Genomic DNA, 18,518 nt, shown 5'->3' on the forward strand with positions numbered 1-18,518 from the left:
TTGGCCTCACTTAAACCTCCAACATTCTTAAGTCCTTCTATCTTCAACTCCCCCTCAAGAAGATTTAAATCCCCCAATTCACTTATTTTGGCCCCTCTCTCCTTACCAACAGGAAATCGTGGAAGCATTCGAAGATTAGTTAGTTTCTCGATTCCAACCGGCAAATATCGAAGTGAACGACATCTATTGATGTCCAAACGTTGAAGGTTAATCATGTCTTTTAGGCCGCCAGGTAAAACTTCTATACCCGAGCCTAATAAGGTCAAGTATTTCAGATATCTGAGCTTGCAAATCGATTCAGGCAACTTACGCAATCTGCTACACCAACATAAAATCAACACTTGCAAGTTTTGGAGATACATAATCGACTCAGGTAAAGCTTCTATCCATGAATTTGATAGATTCAAGTATCTCAGATGTTTGAGTTTACAAATTGATTCTGGTAATGTCCTTAACTCCGGAAGAGCCAAGTGTAATACCCTTACATACATGTGGTTGAAAAGTTGACTAATGCAACCTTCATCCTCCTCCCCGAACATGAATATTGACCTTAATGATGTTAACTTTTCAAAATCCTCAGATGATAAAATTAACTTTTCATCCGGACATGACGAGCTCAAATGAAGCACCTCATCTGGGATTTTAACCTCGTTACAAGCAGGCTCTATAACTAAACAATCATGTTTCATTACATGCCGTGCCATGTCATGCACTAGATCATGCATTTTACATCTATCATAACCATCCACCTGGAAGAGGGATTTCCAAACCAAACAATTAAAACTTTCTTCTCCAATCACATACAAGTTGTCTGTTTCTTCTCTGGGCAGAATGAAACCGTTTGCTACCCACAACAAGATCAGTTCATCTTTTTTTAGTTCATAGCCTTTAGGAAACAAACAAAAATAAGAAAAACATCTCTTTATATGTGGAGCCAAGTTATCATAACTTAACTTTAAAGCAGGCAAGACATTATTTTCTTGTAAGTTCCATATGTTACTATCTTTCACACGTTGCCAGTCGTTGCTACTACTTTTTGACCACATTAAGCTGCCCAAAGTCTTCACCGCCAAAGGCAGCCCATTACATTTCACAACTATTTCCCTTCCAATAGGCTCTAGCTTACGTATGTCATCCCCCACTCTTCCTTGTGCAAAAGCATGCTTCTTAAATAATAACCATGAGTTCTCTTCTGATAAACATCCCAATTGATGTCGTAGCTCGCCAGCCTTAGCCATCATTCGACAAGTTGTCTCCAACCGTGTTGTCATCACAACAATACTTCCTTCTGCCCCACAACTTAATGTTCCACTTAAGGTTTTCCATTTCCCCTCTTCGTTCTCTTCAGCCCAAACATCATCTAGTACAATTAAGAATTTCCTTCCCACTAACTTGTTTCGGAGGGAGGCTTGCAATGTATCCAGCTGTGTAAGTGTACACCCAGATTCATCTACGGACTCGATGATTTTCTTTATAATCTCGTTAACTTGGAAGTTTTGAGACACATACACCCAACATCGTAAGTCGAAATATTGATCAACCCTCTCATGGTTATAGACTAATTGAGCTAAAGTAGTCTTTCCCAGGCCTCCCATACCCCATATACCATACACCAGAATCTCACCATTGTCATATTTTCCTATATCTTTGTTGCATATCGTTCTAGTTACCATCTCCACCTCTTCATCTCTTCCTAAAATCTTTGAAGAATCAAGTATAAGCGAGCTAGTTTCCCTATTAGGCATCTCACCTTCAACTCCCACATCTAGATGACTTGTGTCACTAGAGGTCAAGTTAAACTTAAGTCTCTTAGATGCAATATCATCCAGTTTTGTTCTTATGGCTTTAACTTTGTGAGCAGCCTTAACACGAAACTTAAATTTGGAGAATGAGGCTCTTACCTTGTATTTGATGCCTACTTTGATTCCTCTTTCGATGTCTATCTCTTTGTTTAGACTTCGCAGCAAAGCTTCAGTAGAGATACCATCCAGCACATTTTCTACCTTCAGGGATGCAGATCTGAGACGTCGAAGCCATAACTCTACAGCCTTTTCCTTGACTTGTTTCTCTTCTGCATCTTCAAGAACAGCCTGGATCTGCTCGAAATCTTCCTTGAGAGCCAAAATATCACCTTTGAAACGCCGAAGGAGACCAAACTCTTTGATAAGTTCAGAAGTCAGTATCCCCAACACTTCCTTGACAAGAGCCGAAACAGCTGCATCTCCCATGATTAATACTTCAGAATATTAGAATCAGAGAAAGATCGATGGTGATCCAAAGCAAGAAAGTGAAGAAAAGGTGAAGGCAATTCAACAATTGCAGTCCATATAATTGATAGCTTTCTATAAAGACATGCCAACCCACAATTATATTATAAAAGGAGAGAATCTTTTTCCCACTAACCAATTGTTAAATCCATTTGCATAATACCGTTAACTATTTCTTATTATTTTCCTTTGTTTTATTATGCTGCAATTATAGGTGATAGAAACAATATTATATCACAAATCAGATAATGATATCTTAATAGCCATGATTGCTCTTTACAGAACATATTTTATAGTAATGTAGATAAATAAAAATAACTAAAATTTATGGTATCTTGTGTGTTCAGTTAACAGTTTGGAAGAAACAAAACTTATGGTTATCAGTATTTCATTTGTAACCAAATAACTGAATCAAACTAGAGCTGAACTTTGAAATCTGCATTCAGTTTTCAGTTCAGGTTTGACCCAACCTTGGTCATCTTCTATTTCACAAAATATAATTATGTGGTGTTCATGGTTCGGGTTTGACCCAAACCGCGCTAACTGTGATTTCAGGGAACACCAAACCAAAAATTCCCAGCCCAGCTGAATTGGCAGTTTAACGGTTCTATTTTGAAAATTTAAACCCATTTTTTTCTTTTAAAATCATTAACTTGTATTAAAAACTTTAACATGATAAAAGATGGTTCACGTTTAAAATACATATACTTAACGTAACTACGTATTTCAAAAACTAATAAAATACAAATACATATACTTAACGTAACCCCATCATCGTTATCATCATCATCATACTCGGTAAATCCTACCAATAGCAAAGCTAAGGTAGCGTCTGAGGAGGGTAAGATGTAGACATCCTTACCTCTACCCGTTAGGAATAGAGAGGTTGCTTCTAGGAAGACCCCCGGCTCGATAGTAGTTTTGCATCAAGCCTTAGACACAAGGCACATAACACTCAGCAATCAAGACAAAGGCCAATTAGTGCATGTACTCCCTTGTCTTTCGGCTATCAACGCCACCACATGATGCATGATTAACCATCCCCCTCTTTTAACGTTATTTTCACAAAATAAGTAAAATAACGTTAAAACTAGTGCAGTTTCACTTTTGCCCCCCGAGCGCCCACACATATATACATTATACGCGCATACCGCCAGCAGGGCGTTTATATACTTAACGTACTACGTATTTCAAAAACTAATAAAATACAAATAATAAAGGTTAAACTGCCAGTGGTTGCATGCCCCGCTCCAAATTCCAAACCGGACCAAATCGTTAAACCACCATGGCCGATTCGGTTTCATGGCTGCCCAGACCGGATCGTTAAATCGCCAAACCGTCAAAACCGAACTGTGAACCACACCTTTCAGATCTCAAACCAGCCAAACTAATTAAATGCCACACAATGTACTGGTGTAGCCTAAGATGACTTGTTCTTTGTACAATATAAGTTGTTCATTTTGAAATCGTTGAATTCAGACTAAAATGTCGATACACGCAGATAAACAAATAACTGATCTGCATGGCAAGCAAGAAGATCCATTCTGGACAAAAAACTCTATGACTGAAAACTATCTTGAATCCAGTTGAAGGATATATCCTCTGTAGCCACCTGAGATCATTAACCATGTTAAAACCAGCTGACGAAAACAACATATAAAAAGTATTAAAAATTGGTTTTGACGTTTATAAGGTTTACATTTGGTGATCGCGGATAAGTAAATTCATAGTCTCTAAGTCCAATAGCAGTAAGTGTGCCAGCATTCGCAATTGTCGGTTCTATCATTGTACAACGCTGGAGAAGTAAGCGGAAACAAAAGATATACAAAGCTTATCGCCCCTGCTACAAATCCCACGCTCACCAACCCTGAAATTTCCACTCAAAAAGTTGTGAATTTTATAAAATATTTAGCCATAAATAAACCAATAAAATAACTGTGTATATGAGTATGCGTTTCGTTACATGTTCTTCGTGAAAAGAAGGCAGGAAGTCCCATGATGTTGCAGAACATATGTGACACGAGTGGCGCTGCTATATGTCCTGTAATTAACAAGAAAACTACACGTGAGCTGAAACCGAAATAACCGACCCATTTGATTAACCGATTGTTCAATTTTGATTTTTTTTTTAAAACCGATTATCACCAACCAGTTCGAACAAAGAGAAATGATGCATATGACCCAAATATCACTGTGTAGCCCAGCTGGAAACCTGAGAAATATTACAAAAATATTTTACGAGTCAGCAATCAACGCATGAAAAGCAAGAAGTGGCAATTTCGACCCACTTACGTTTGAATGGGTCGATTTGTGTAATGTTTTTATCTCTAACGGGTCAAACTAGTAAAACTATAAAATAGCTAAAAGGGGTCAAACGGGTCGAACATACCTACAACCATGGAAGCTTTCAGCAAGCTGGTATTTTGTTGCATGTAGTACTCCAATAAATGGTTCAAGTGAGCTGTAAATATAAAGTTTACCAAATAATGAAAATTTACTTATAACTAAACAAATATAGAAAATTTATCAAAGAAACAGAAATGTTATCTCATAACTGAAAGAAGAAGAAAAAATGTTTAAAAAATAGGAATATTGGATTTTAATAATCCCAACTATTCGCCGTTGGCCGCCAACAGTCACAACTTCAAAAATAACCACTGGCAGTCCCAACTATTGACATATTGGCCACCAATGGACCCTGACTAACAGAACCCTAATGCCATTAGTCTACGGTCGCCGGAAAACCGTTTTTATCCAGAAAAAGGTTTCTAAAGGTCTGATCTAAGGTTACAAAGACGTTTGGGACGAAAATGTTGAGTTTTCCAGCCAAAAAGTTGAGTTTTCCGGCGACTTTAATAATTAGGGTTTTTACTAGAAAAAGGTTCTCAAAGGTTCATAATAAGCTTACAAAGAGGTTCGGGATGAAAATGTTGAGTTTTCCGGCCAAAAATGAGTTTTCCGGCCAAAAATGTTTTTCCGATGACCAGAGACTAATGGCGTTAGGGTTCTGTTAGTCAGGGTCCATTGGAGGCCAATATGTTATTTTTAAAGTTGTGACTGTTGACAACCAACGGCGAATAGTTGGGATTATTAAAATCTAATATTCCTAAAAAATAACTTTTATTAAACAATATAAATAGTAATTACTAGATCCTTCACATGAATTATGTTTTTAAAAAAGCTAGAAAAATGTAGGACTTACCTAGGCTAAAAAGAACAGGAGAGAGAAGTATTACTGTATATGCTTTAAATCCTCCACATAGAAGTAAAGATATCATACAACCTCTGAAAACTAACTCTTCCGTAACGGGAGCCTGTGAATTATATAATATAAGAAAATCACTTGGATGATAAAAAATAATTACAACTTTAAAAATAACTGAAATAGCAAACTGACCACAATATACATTCTCCAAACTGAAATATCGTAAACGGCTGAAACCATCCAGTTAATGAGGTTTTGAAGACCACTCTTTAAGCCATGAAATGATATATCTATCTGACGGTCCCCATGTTCGGCCCACGAGCTCCAAATTGATAAAATTTTGAGGATAAACGAGCCGATATACATTAAAGAAGTCAGGCAAAGAGGAAAAACCACAGCTTCCCACTGTTTCATACATAAAATTCCATTTTCAGCAGAAAATTTTAGCAACTCACTAACCCTTTTTAATCTGCAAATTATGACAAATGAATAAGTTGATGCAAACCATCAACCGCGCGCGTTATCTATACAAACAAATTGAATACTCACCGTGTGGTGTAGACGGATACCATAAGCACTAAGCAAGTAGGACATGTTCCACCTCTTTATCTAAATGTATCAAGAAATACGGTGACATGTCAGCTTCTCAAAAAGAAAAATATAGAATTAAGAACATATTTTAATGCAGGATTTTGCTTGACATGAACCCCAGTTCTAGACTCACACACACTGCTTGGTAAGGTATTTCAACTCTAGAGTTAGGTACGTCGTATGATGACTTCTTGACAATGAGTTACTTTCTGACAGGTTAATGGGGTCTGGTGGGTTGGGTTGAGTCGAGTAACGCTTCCAATGAAAATCCTATTTAATATTGTTCAAGTGGGACAAGATGTAAATTAGTGGTTTTGCGTAGTTTGACTTATTAAAGTCAAAGATATGAATTGATGATCAATTGACCAACAACCATGTTGGAAAATTTCCAATTGGGTATGAAATGGTTTAAGAAGCTAAAATACCTTTACTTGGTGAATAGGACCCTGGAAATTGGTGTTAAAAAGTATCAATGGGCCAAACGAGTCGACGAGTGGAAAAGTATCAAAACGTGATTTTTAAACATTGAAATATTTGAGATATACAATTTAGGAAGGCGTAACGCCCCGCTTGCGTATGCGCATATAATGTATATATGTGTGGGCCCTTGGGGGGCAAAAATGAAAGTGCGCTAATTTTAACGTTATTTTACTAATTTCGTGAAAATAACCCTAAAAAGCGAGGGGTGGTTAATCATGCATCATGTGGTGGTGTTGATAGCCGAAAGAGAAGGGGGTATATGCGCTAATCGGCTTTTGTCCCAATTGTTGAGTGTTATGTGCCTTATGTCCAAGGCTTGATGCAAAACGACTACTGAGCCGGGGGTCTCACTGGAAGCAGCCTCTCTATTCCTACGGAGTAGAGGTAAGGCTGTCTACATCTTACCCTCCTCAGACCCTACCTTAGCTTTGCTATTGGTGGGATATACTGATGATGACGATGACAATGACGATGACGATGACAATGACGATGATTAATTTAGGAAGGTGTACTTTAGTTGGAATTAGAAGAACTGGTACTAAAATGGTGAAATGGATGTTTTACATTAATAATCTATATATTTAAACCAATTTTTTTCCCATTCGTGAGACAATGACGGTTTATTTGAAACAAAAAGTTAAGTAAAGTGGTTCAAAAGGTCACTTACTTATTATAACATAAGGTTCATAGACACTAATAGTGCACGTGGATGAAGTAACGCAAGGTGAGATTATTTTCAAATCAATTGAATTATGTGTTTTTATTATGCTTATAATATGTTTTTCTATGTTTTTATTTCATTTTTGAAGGTGTATGGCCTCTTTGTTAGTAAGAAACGGCTTTTTTAGGGGTTTTATGACCCAAGGAAACGGTTGTTAACTTGTTATCAACAAAGATGTGTAAACAATACATTGGAAGCATGTTTTTAAGCATGGTCAAACAAGTACAAGATAAAACTTAACTAAAACAACAAGTGTTAGATGGTAACGGGTCAAACAAATAAAGTACTAAGAGATCAATTTAGGTATTTTTATGGTAACGGGTCAAACAAATAAAGTACTAAAAGATCAACTAAAATAAACAGGTCAGACACGTTAGATGAATGATCCATCAGAATTCCACCATTAGCTAAGCTAACTTCCTAAAACTTTCAAAATCAGGATTAACTTTTAAACAAATTATTCTATTTTAAGGATCACTTATCTACCATTTAATATAAGTGAACTATTAAGGACTAGATCACTAGAACAATCCTCAATATTACAGAAACAAATCAACTAACTGGTCATGAATTAATGTAGGTTACCTAAAATACCAAATTGTATCATAGTTGTCAATAGCGGTCGCTATAGCGAATAGCGAATAGGTCGAAGATCGCTGCAGGGTATGTTATCATAAATAGCGGGATTTCTGTTATTTATTTTTTTAATATAAATATCGATTAAATATTGCTATAAAATAGCTGGATTTTAGGATTTTGTTAAATATTCATGTCAAATAGTATATATACCAAGGTATTTTGATATAATATACATATAAATAAAACTTAAAAAAAAATTCTAGTGTATTGTTATGTAGCATAGTATAAGGGTCTGTTGTGCAATTGTTGTATAGTTCAGGGTCTTATGTGTTGAATAGTGTAAGTGTGTTAGTTGTCTTTTCGAAATTGTCGGAATCTAAACGAGTTTGAGTAGAATTGATCGAAAAATGAACAATCCTGAATTGAAATGAACCGAATCAATCGAACAATTGATTGATTTCACTGAATTGAACGCACAAATCAATCGAACAATTGATTGATTTTACTGAATTGAACGCACAATCAATCGGTAATGGAGCTTCCGAGAATCGGAGAGCTCTGATACCAATGTTATGGAGATTCTAGAGAGAGAGTAGAGAGAAAGAGATTAACAGAATGATAGCTCAACAACGAACTGATTAACTGTCATTAACCACTCTTGTTTAAGTACAACAGACAACTAACACACTTACACTATTCAACACATAAGACCCTGAACTATACAACAGTTACACAACAGACCCTTATACTATGCTACATAACATGTATCGCTATTTATAAAATAGTGACCGCTATTTATCTCTATTTGCTATGTAGCAAGTTGTTGCTATTCGCCATTAACAACTATGAAGTATACATAAAAAACCCTAGTTATTGATTTTGGTTAATTGAAGTATTAACTTATACGTATTTTGTTTAGCCTCTTGCCCGTTTGGGTCGGGGGTTGGTTCTAATGAAGTTTTCTTGTCAAAAAAAAAAAACTTATCTCAAAACATTTTTCACAATTCCCGAATCTTCATTACTAACTATTTATCACAATTCTCGAACCTTCATTACTTACTATTTAACACTTCCTTTATTCAACCCTTACACGTGCTTTCCAACTTAGTTATAGAATGAAGATATAAACTTTTTAAAGATCACCTTCCTACTATGTAGTTAATATCCCGATATATCACCGATATATCAGTGATATATCGGTTATCAGTCCCCTGTCGAGACGTCGGTGCAAAATATCGGTTCGAATATCTGTACCGATAACATCAACGATATTGACCGATATTTGACCAATATTTGACCGACATATCACCGATTTTCCTGATATCAGTACCTTTCTTCTTAGTTCTACCATTCGTCTTTTCTTCTTATTGTTGCTATTAGTGTTTTAAGTCTTAATTTTTAGTTGTTAGTGTTATATGTTAGTGTTTTAAGTCTTAGTCGGTTTCTACTTGCTATAATTGTTAGTGTTTCGCAAGTTGTAAAAGGTTAATTTGTTAATGGTAGGAGAGTATACTGAATTGTTAGTGTTAAGTTGCTATATATATAAATTTAGCATGATATTAAAATTACCGATATCCCACCACGATAAGCAATATCTCAAATATCGGTTCTTGACCGATATCCGATATTTTACCGTATTAACTACTTAGCTTCCCTACAACACTCTGAATATTACATTATTACATGAACAAATTTAACTAACTTGTCATAAATACAAAATACCCAAAACCCCAAATCACAAATAACAAAACCCTAGTAACTAATTCCAACTACCAGCAACCAATCATCCAACAATCAAAATGTAAACACAGAGAATAACCAAACAAACAGTGAATTGAATAAGAAAACTTACAGGAAGAATAAAGGCGCAGACAACAAGTGAAATGACGGTGGAGATACCGGCGCAAATGAACCGTCGGATCATGAAGGTTTTGAAAGATGAAGGGGGCGGGAGACGGAGGATTAATGTGGGGGAGTAGAGGATTGCGACGTACAAGATAGTCATACCGATACATGCTATGATTGCTAGCGGTGCCGGAACACCACCGGTGCCGGAGTATGACTCCATTGGTGGGTCGATGTGGTTCTCCTCCAGATTGGGGGTTTTGAAATGGTGTTGACTGTTGACTTCCAAAAGACTAAACCGGCGTCGTTTCTTTCTCGAGTCGAAGGAAACCCTTTTTTAAATCATACCAGATTGGGCTCTAAAATGGTTCAATCGGGTTCAACCAGGTTGCTAGTAACACTATTATATAATTTCATAAAATAAAAATAAAAAAATAATCTAACTTCAATTAAGATTTGCGTAATTGATCATGACTTTGTCTAAAAGAACAATTATTTTCTTGTAAAACATTAAGTATTCTAAGAGAATTTTTATTATTTATAAACAATATTATATTAGATGAGATGGGTAAATGATTTCAACAATGATGGAATATTGAAATAGATTGGAGTCTACACTATGTTAATTATATTGGATGAGGTGGGTAAATGGTTTCAACAGTGATGGAATATTGAAATGGAATGCACTATGTTTATGTTTTACCTTAATATTATCTTAATATCGTATTTTATTAAAATTAAAAAATCAAAATTTTAAGATAGTGCAAACCGGTTCGACGGTTTGAACCAGATTAACCGCTGGTATATAATACATACCATATTTATGTTTTACCAACCTTTTTTTATACCGGGTCTGTGTCTGATATTCAGTATAACCGACCGAATCATACCAGTATATAAAACATTGGTTACTATTATTTTATTTTTTATATGCCTAGGTGGATATTATATTAAACGTAAAAGGGCCTTTTATCAACTTATATAAATATAATTAATTGATAATTGGGGTTTCTAGTAATAAAAATAGGGTTCTAATCGAATTTATCGTAATTTATCACTAATTTAACTAATATATGAAAGTTTAAGTTATCTTTTTTTATGTTTAGTAAATTATGTTCACTTATGTTTCTTCAATTATGTTTATTTATGTTGTTTATTATTTGTTAAATTATGTTCGTTTAAGTTGGTTCATTTATGTTTGTTTACGTTCGTGAACTGTTTGTTTACATTTTAAACGAACACGAACATGCCCTTTTTTCTTAATAGATGAACATGAACAAAAACTTTTGTTTGATTATATGTTCTTTTTCGTGTTCGATTAAAGTTAAATGAGCAACCACGAACATGTTTGTGTTTGTGTTCGTGTTCGTTCGGTTCATTTGCAGGCCTAGCTGCTATTTAAGTCGGAAACTATTGTTGTCACCATTACGTAGAACCAATGTCATTGTGTCATGTTTGTGTCACATCGCGCGGACACCTTCTATAGTCTATAATATTCATTATTAATGTTTCCAACGCTCCAAATCCCGGAGAGTGGTGTTGTGGGATTGTCCTCTGGAATCGAGGTCTAGGATTCCAGATATAACACAAACGATGAGGTGGACCAATTAAAAAAGTAATAAGAGCTTCCTCAATGTCGAAACCTACAAACCTTTACTTCAGCATGTCACATCATATTTAAAATCTTCCTTAAAAATTTTGTTTTTCCACAACACTAAACCTCTATGAACCTCACCTCACACTCCACTTTGTATTTAAAAAAATATAATTAAACATTGTTTTGTGTGTGCGGAGCTCACGAATTATTTTGGATGTGGTTTGCATCCACGAACTTCACCCTCGTTCCCAGCTCACCAAGGGGTGAAGGACTGTGTGGGTTGGTTTGCATTTTCAAACACACCCACATCATTTTGCTAAGATGTTTTTTTAGACAACTACCAACATAGACTTTATAAGTTCACTCAATCACATGCTTGTTAATGATTAAAAGATACCAATGAATGACATCTCATTAATATGAATCGAGATAAGACATGTTGTTTTCCAAGCCCTAACATATAAACACCAAAAAGATAAAAACTTGTTACAACACAAATTGCTAACACAAACCCTACACCCGAGGGTTTGATTATAATCTTCCAACATCAGTTAGTGGTTTTTTATGGCTAAATATTTTATAAACTTGGCAACCTTGTTGATAGGAAATTTCAGGGTTGGGTTGGTGAGCGTGGCGTGATAAGACCATGTGTAGTGTTAATGGCCCTACGCTTGGGCGTTTTGCGTCATGTGACAGCCCAGTAGTCAGCAATGAGACATTACGGGGCGTTTTCTAAAATTTGAGTAGTGGGCATGTGGGCATTGTGGGGAATTATGTTTGTAATCAAATTAAACTAAAAAAACATCAAAAAATCTTATTGGACAATGAAAATGAAGATAAAGGTGATTGGCCATTCAAATCTCGAACCACACTTTGATATTTAAATAGTGACATCAAACATAATTCGTAAACCATCAAAATTTGGATTCCATGACATACATAAACACCTAGAAATTAATAATAAACAAATATGAAGAATCAACGTAACGTTTTTACAGGAGACTATGTAATGTTCTAATCCAAATGGAGAAATGATTGAAGAACGTAGAAATTAATAATAAAAAACATATGTAGACTATAATCTAATAGATGATAAGATGATCATGTTGAAAGAAAAGTAAAATAAAACATGAAATACACGCATTAAGGTTACCTCGTGTATAGAGTGCCAAGTGCAGTCACCAATCACCATTCGTCAGTCTCTTCTTCATCATCACTATCATCATCATCATCATCCGAAGAGCTAAATTGAAAAAAAATAGATTTGACGAACTTTTGTTAGCTATATTAATTGAAACAAAATTTAGTTTGCTAGCAAATCACATGCATAATGAAATAAATAGTGAAGTTTTGTATGTGTAATTTTTATATATCTTTCTAAAATATTATATGGAACATAGCAAAAGGTCATTGTATTGTTTAAAAATTTCTTCCATTGTAATGATATTAAGAAAATACTGAAATTTTTTAAAAGATTTTCTTCCACTGTAATGATATTTAAGAAAATAATCAAAAAATACTGAAATCAAAAGCAACGTCCAAGCAAAATCAAATACTTTAATTATTTGTTTTCTAAATTAAGAAAAGTTCACTATTGTTTTTTTTAAAGAACGTGAGACTTATGTAGTAAAAAGGTTAGAAAAAAAAAGAATAAAGGAGATAAATCTTACAATGGAGCTTCAATACTTAGATCGGGAATGTGAGAAATTTTATGCCAATCTTCACCCTTCTCTCTTTTACACCTTTTATTTAGATGTTTACACCTTGTTATCTCAAGTTTGTTAAGATCCTTGAAACTCTGAATCTCATCCGGTAGAGAAAGTAATCCATTACAATCTTCAATTCTCAACTCTCTGATGCGTGGAAGATTACACGGTAAAGAAATTAATTTGTCACATTCATATAATTCTAAATCCTCCAGTTTTGGAAGATTATCTGGTAAAGAAATTAATTCCCAACACCCGATGATCTCTAATCTTTGTAAACAAATAAACATATCGCTGTTGTCTACTGACATGTTTATATCGTCATCATGAAAACACTTCAAAGAAAGCATGAGCGACAACTTAATAACCCTAAGACTGGGGAGTCTCCCAAGTGGTGGAATTTGCTCACAGTTATTACACTGAGAGAAAACAATTTCAACCAAATTCCTTAAATTGTCCATCCAACTTGGAGAAATAGTCTTTCCCATGAAATACTTCATTTTCAATATCTCTAAAGATGGATTTGGCTCTAATCCTTCAAGAACCTCTTCGAAATCTGGAAACATTGTTGCTGTATATAATTCTTCTGTATCACTGTCCAAATCACATTCTGACCACCTTAACACCAAAATCGACAGATTCTTTTTGCATTTGAGATTGGCACTCTTAGCCTCACTTAAACCTCCAACATTCTCAAGTCCTTCTATCTTCAACTTCCCCTCAAGAAGATTTAAAACCCCCAATTCACTTATTTTGGCCCCTCTCTCCTTACCAATAGGAAACCATGGAAGCATTCGAAGACTAGTTAATTTCCCGATTCCACACGGCAAATGTCGGAGTGAATCACAATCATTGATGTCCAAACGTTGAAGGCTAATCATGTCTTTAAGGCCGTCAGGTAAAACTTCTATTCCCAAGCCTAGTAAGGTCAAGTAATTCAGATATCTGAGCTTGCAAATCGATTCAGGCAATTTACGCAATCTCCAACAATAAAATAAAATCAACACTTGCAAGTTTTGAAGATACATAATCGACTCGGGTAAAACTTCTATATCTGAGTTTGATAAATTCAAGTATCTCAGATGTTTGAGTTTACAAATTGATTCGGGTAATGTCCTTAACTCCGTAAGAGCCAGGTGTAATACCCTTACATACACGTGGTTGAAAAGCTGATTGATGCAACCTTCATCCCCCTCCCCGAACATGAATATCGACCTTAAAGATGTTAACTTTCCTAAATCCTCAGATGATAAAATTAACTTTTCATCCGGACATGACGAGCTCAAATGAAGAACCTCATCTGGGATTTTAACATCGTTACAAGCAGGCTCTATAACTAAACAATCATGTTTCATTACATGCCGTGCCATGTCATGCACTAGATCATGCATTTTACATCTATCAATACCATCCACATATCCGTTCTCAACCTGGAAGAGGGATTTCCAAATCAAACAATTAAAAATTTCTACCCCTATCACATACAAGTTGTCTGTTTCTTTTCCGGGCGGAATGAAACCGTTTGCTACCCACAACAAGATCAGTTCATCTTTTTTTAGTTTGTGGCCTTTAGGAAACAAACAAAAATAAGAAAAACATCTCTTTAAATGTGGAACCAAGTTATCATAACTTAACTTTAAAGCAGGCAAGACATTCTTTTCTTGTAAGTTCCATATGTTACTGTCTTTCACACGTTGCCAGTCGTTGCTACTACTTTTTGACCACATTAAGCTGCCCAAAGTCTTCACCGCCAAAGGCAGTCCCTTACATTTCACAACTATTTCCCTTCCAATAGGCTCTAGCTTACGTACGTCATCCCCCACTCTTCCTTGTGCAAATGCATGCTTCTTGAATAATAACCATGACTTCTCTTCTGATAGACATCCCAATTCATGTTGTAGCTCGTCAACCTTAGCCATCATTCTACTAGTTCTCTTCGACCGTGTTGTCATCACAACAATACTTCCTTCTGCCCCACAACTTAATGTTCCACTTAATCTTTCCCACTTTTCCTTCTCGTTCTCTTCAGCCCAAACGTCATCCAGTACAATTAAAAATTTCTTTTCCCTTATCTTGCTTTGAAGGGACTCTTGCAACACATCTAGATGTGTAAGTGTACACTCACGTTTATCTATGGATGTGATAATTCCTTTTATTATCTCTTTAACTTGGAAGTTTTCAGAGACATAGGCCCAACATTTTAAGTCGAAATATTGATCAACCCTCTTATGGTTATAGACTAATTGAGCTAGAGTAGTCTTTCCTAGACCTCCCATACCCCAAATACCATACACCCGAATCTCACCATTGTCATATTTTCCTATATCTTTGTTGCATATCGTTCTTGTAACCATCTCCACCTCTTCATCTCTTCCTAAAATTTTTGAAGAATCATGTATAAGCGAGCTAGTTTCCCTATTAGGCATCTCACCTTCAACTCCCATATCTACATGACTTGTGTCACTAGAGGTCAAGTTAAACTTAAGTCTCTTAGATGCTATGTCATCAAGTTTTGTTCTTATGGCTTTAACTTTATGAGCAGCCCTAACACGAAACTTAAATTTGGAGAATAAGGCTGTTACCTTGTATTTAATGCCTCTTTCGATGTTTATTTCTTTGTGTAGACGACGTAGCAAAGCTTCAGTTTTGACCTCGTCCAGCACATCTTCAACCTTCATGGATGCAGATCTGAGACGTCGAAGCCATAACTCTACAGCCTTTTCCTTGACTTGTTTCTCTTCTGCATCTTCAAGAACAGCCTGGATCTGCTTGAAATCTTCCTTGAGAGCCAAAATATCGCGGCTGAATGCCCGAAACAGAGCAAACTCTTCCTTAGCTGCATCACTAAGTGTCCGCACCACCTCGCTCACAAGGGCCGAAACAAGTGCATCTGCCATGATTAATATTAGAACTGACCTTAATTCAAGAAGTGAATGTTTGAAAGCCAAAGCATGAAAGTGAAGAAGCTGGAATGTATTATTGCAATCCAACAACCGTATGTTTCTTCTTATCCACTTCTACTGTGTAGATAAAGCTGAACATGCATGTGGTCTATGTTTTTTTAAAAAGATCCTTTTTTTTAAATATATATATTTTTAGATATTTTAAATACATACATTGAGGGCATGCTACCTGTATCACTTCAAAAAAAAAATAATTAGAACGGCAGAATCATTACAAAATGTTTAACAAGATAGTCTGAGATTTTCAACCAAAAACACAATTATTGTGATGTCTACTTGTGTGTTTACAGGAGTCACGATTAATTTTGTTTACGTTCTAAAAGACCTACTTTGACATATACAACATGTCCCGTTTGGATCCCTACTTAATTACAAATGTGTTAATGTTGTGTGAAGATATATACCCTTACGAGAAGTGTGTATGGGCAGGTCGGTTCGGTTTTAATCCCTTACCAAACCGAATCAAAAGTTATATTAACAATTGCTTTTTGGTTAATCGGATTTCGGTATGGCTTTGGTTATAGGTTTGTTAACTGATGCTATTGATTGATTTATACATGCACATAAAATGGTAAGATCTTATTAGTAATAGTGTCTACATCAGCTACGTCTTCAAAAGGGAGATCGATATGTGTGATAGGAGGACACAATTAAACAAGTAGGTGAATATATATTTTGTAGAAATGTTAAAAATAAAAACCGTCCAATACATTTTAGTAGGACTGGCAAAGACGACCCACATACGTAGTTTTGGGTTAACATGGGCCATTATTTTAACGTGTTGATTTTAGCCGTACCAAAAAAAAAAAAAAAAAAAGTAAACCAGATAGAAGCCAGGGACCAGCAAACACACAATATACAAACCTAGTACTTAGAACAAAATGGACTCACAAAATGAAATAAAGAACACCACTAAATAATGGTGTAATACAACGTGTGTGACATTAGCAGATCTTTATCACCATCACTATTAGGGGTTCTAACCGGGTTGTATTTGCGGGTTAACGGCTCTGGCCCGATTTGAATCCGAAAATTTTACACAAACCCAACCTGAACCCGAAAATCATGTCAAACTCATGAACCCAAACACGACCCGAATATTCACGGGTTGACCTGAACACGACCAACTAAGCTAAACGGGTTCGCGGGTTCAACCTGAAATTGACCCGACCCTTCTAAGTTGGAAAACAAGTGTGTTACACGGGTTGTATAAAGGAAGTGTTAAATAGTTAGTAATGAAGATTCAATTAATGCAGGGACGTTTGGTCGTGAACAATACATTTAATGAAAAATATTGTTAGTAAATGTAGTTAAACCAATAATTTTAATTTTAATTACAACAAAGGAAGGTTACATTTAAATAGTATGTTATGAAATGTTTGTAGGTCCCTATCCGGTGGATGACGAACCTCAAACCTTGTTATACAAACCTACTAGCAAGTGCGGAATCCAAGCTAGCAAGCAAACCGAGTTAGTAGCAAGTAGAGAAACAAACACACACAAGTTCACCGATTAACACAACTTGTATTAATGCAATGAGGGTTCGGTTACAAGCTCAATGTTTACAGAAATGTTCTATAAACTCTCAAAGTGTGTGTGTGAGTTTGGACAGAATTCTCGCAACCTATCTCTCGGTATCTTTCTGTCTGTGTGTCTGTCTCCCGAAACTCAACACATGCATGGGTATATATACCCAGCTCATGAAGTCTGGATCGAAGGATCTGATAGATGGTCCGAAGGATCATCTATCGATCACAACATGTTCGAAAGATGAGCATTGACCTCGAAGGATCATCCTTCGAGGTCTAATCAGTCGAACCATATCTTTCGTGCACCTCGAAGGATTAACACCATCCTTCGAGGAACTATCCTTCGATCAGAACATCTTTCAACATACAATCTGTTGTCCAAGTCAAACCGGAGGATGGTTGACTTGGTCAACTTACAACACAAATCAGGACATCGTTACATACAGACCGAATACAGACAAAGTACAGACACAAGTGCACCAACAAACTCCCCCTTGGCTGTAGCTTTGTCTTTATCTTCTATAGTTGTAGCTTTGTCTCTTGCAAAGCGTCATGCTTACTTTGCAAGTCACTCAAATTCTCATTCACAGTAGTATGTTTGTCTTGCAAGTCAAACAAACTAGCTTGTAAAGCATCATGTTTGCCTTGCAACTCAGACATACTTTTCTCAAGATCAGCACATCTAGCATGCAACCTAGCACATTCATCACAATTAACAGCAGTGGGTTCATCGACACATACCTGACTTGATGAACCGTCGACATTAGCCATAAAGGCTGAATGGAGAGAAGACGAAGAGTAAGCAGCTTGATCCACCAGAATAGATCTTCTTTGAGTTTCTGCTACAGCTTCCCCCAAGAGTTCATCAATGTCAATATCATCCGAAACATTAGATGTCTCACCCACATGATCATCACCAGAGTTGGATGATTCTTCATCAACACTCCTGCTGTATCCAGAGGAGTCTTCATCTTCAGACGATTCATCACCACTGGCAGAAGATTCTCCACCACTGGTGTGAACTAGCTCCTTCAC

The 18,518-nt window shown here is 36.0% G+C and overlaps 2 protein-coding genes across 6 annotated transcripts in view; both read right to left on the reverse strand.

The window, feature by feature from the left end:
• The window catches only part of LOC118491660 (putative disease resistance protein RGA3), a 58,357-nt gene extending 56,129 nt beyond the window's left edge, over positions 1 to 2,228 (reverse strand). Inside the window, exon 1 of the mRNA XM_035989607.1 lies at positions 17 to 2,228. Coding sequence (XP_035845500.1) covers positions 17 to 2,228 — 2,212 coding nt within the window. The remainder of the gene's footprint in view (positions 1 to 16) is intronic.
• Positions 2,229 to 3,631: 1,403 nt separating this feature from the next.
• LOC110900237 (CAAX prenyl protease 2) lies at positions 3,632 to 16,039 on the reverse strand. Of its 5 annotated transcripts, none has more exons than XR_004864247.1 (10): positions 12,956 to 16,039; positions 12,439 to 12,528; positions 6,022 to 6,081; positions 5,665 to 5,877; positions 5,470 to 5,581; positions 4,657 to 4,728; positions 4,417 to 4,479; positions 4,231 to 4,308; positions 3,967 to 4,134; positions 3,632 to 3,879 (listed from the first exon to the last, which is right to left on the reverse strand). XR_004864247.1 is itself a non-coding variant. In XM_035975945.1 (10 exons), exons 2-9 carry the CDS (start codon positions 12,475 to 12,477, stop codon positions 4,001 to 4,003), a joined length of 771 nt encoding a protein of 256 aa, XP_035831838.1. In that variant the 5' UTR covers positions 12,478 to 12,528; positions 15,574 to 15,707; the 3' UTR covers positions 3,632 to 3,879; positions 3,967 to 4,000. The 5 variants fall into 5 exon arrangements, 3 of the variants coding, with proteins under 3 accessions (XP_035831838.1, XP_022002837.2, XP_022002839.1); XM_035975945.1 differs by having other exon boundaries at positions 15,574 to 15,707; XR_004864248.1 differs by having other exon boundaries at positions 3,639 to 3,879; positions 5,665 to 5,941.
• Positions 16,040 to 18,518: the final 2,479 nt, after the last annotated feature.

The sequence above is a fragment of the Helianthus annuus genome, chromosome 1 (genome assembly GCF_002127325.2).
Source record: "Helianthus annuus cultivar XRQ/B chromosome 1, HanXRQr2.0-SUNRISE, whole genome shotgun sequence".
Classification (NCBI taxonomy): domain Eukaryota; kingdom Viridiplantae; phylum Streptophyta; class Magnoliopsida; order Asterales; family Asteraceae; genus Helianthus; species Helianthus annuus.

What these genes read in the sequence shown, in the direction of transcription:
- LOC110900237 (XM_022147145.2), bottom strand. Translation starts at nt 9,911, where the DNA reads ATGGAGTCATACTCCGGCACCGGTGGTGTTCCGGCACCGCTAGCAATC. An exon ending in GTATCCGTCTACACCACACG is followed by an intron (nt 5,878 to 6,021) that starts GTGAGTATTCAA and finishes TGTATGAAACAG; the next exon opens with TGGGAAGCTGTGGTTTTTCC. An exon ending in TCCTGTTCTTTTTAGCCTAG is followed by an intron (nt 4,729 to 5,469) that starts GTAAGTCCTACA and finishes TTATATTTACAG; the next exon opens with CTCACTTGAACCATTTATTG.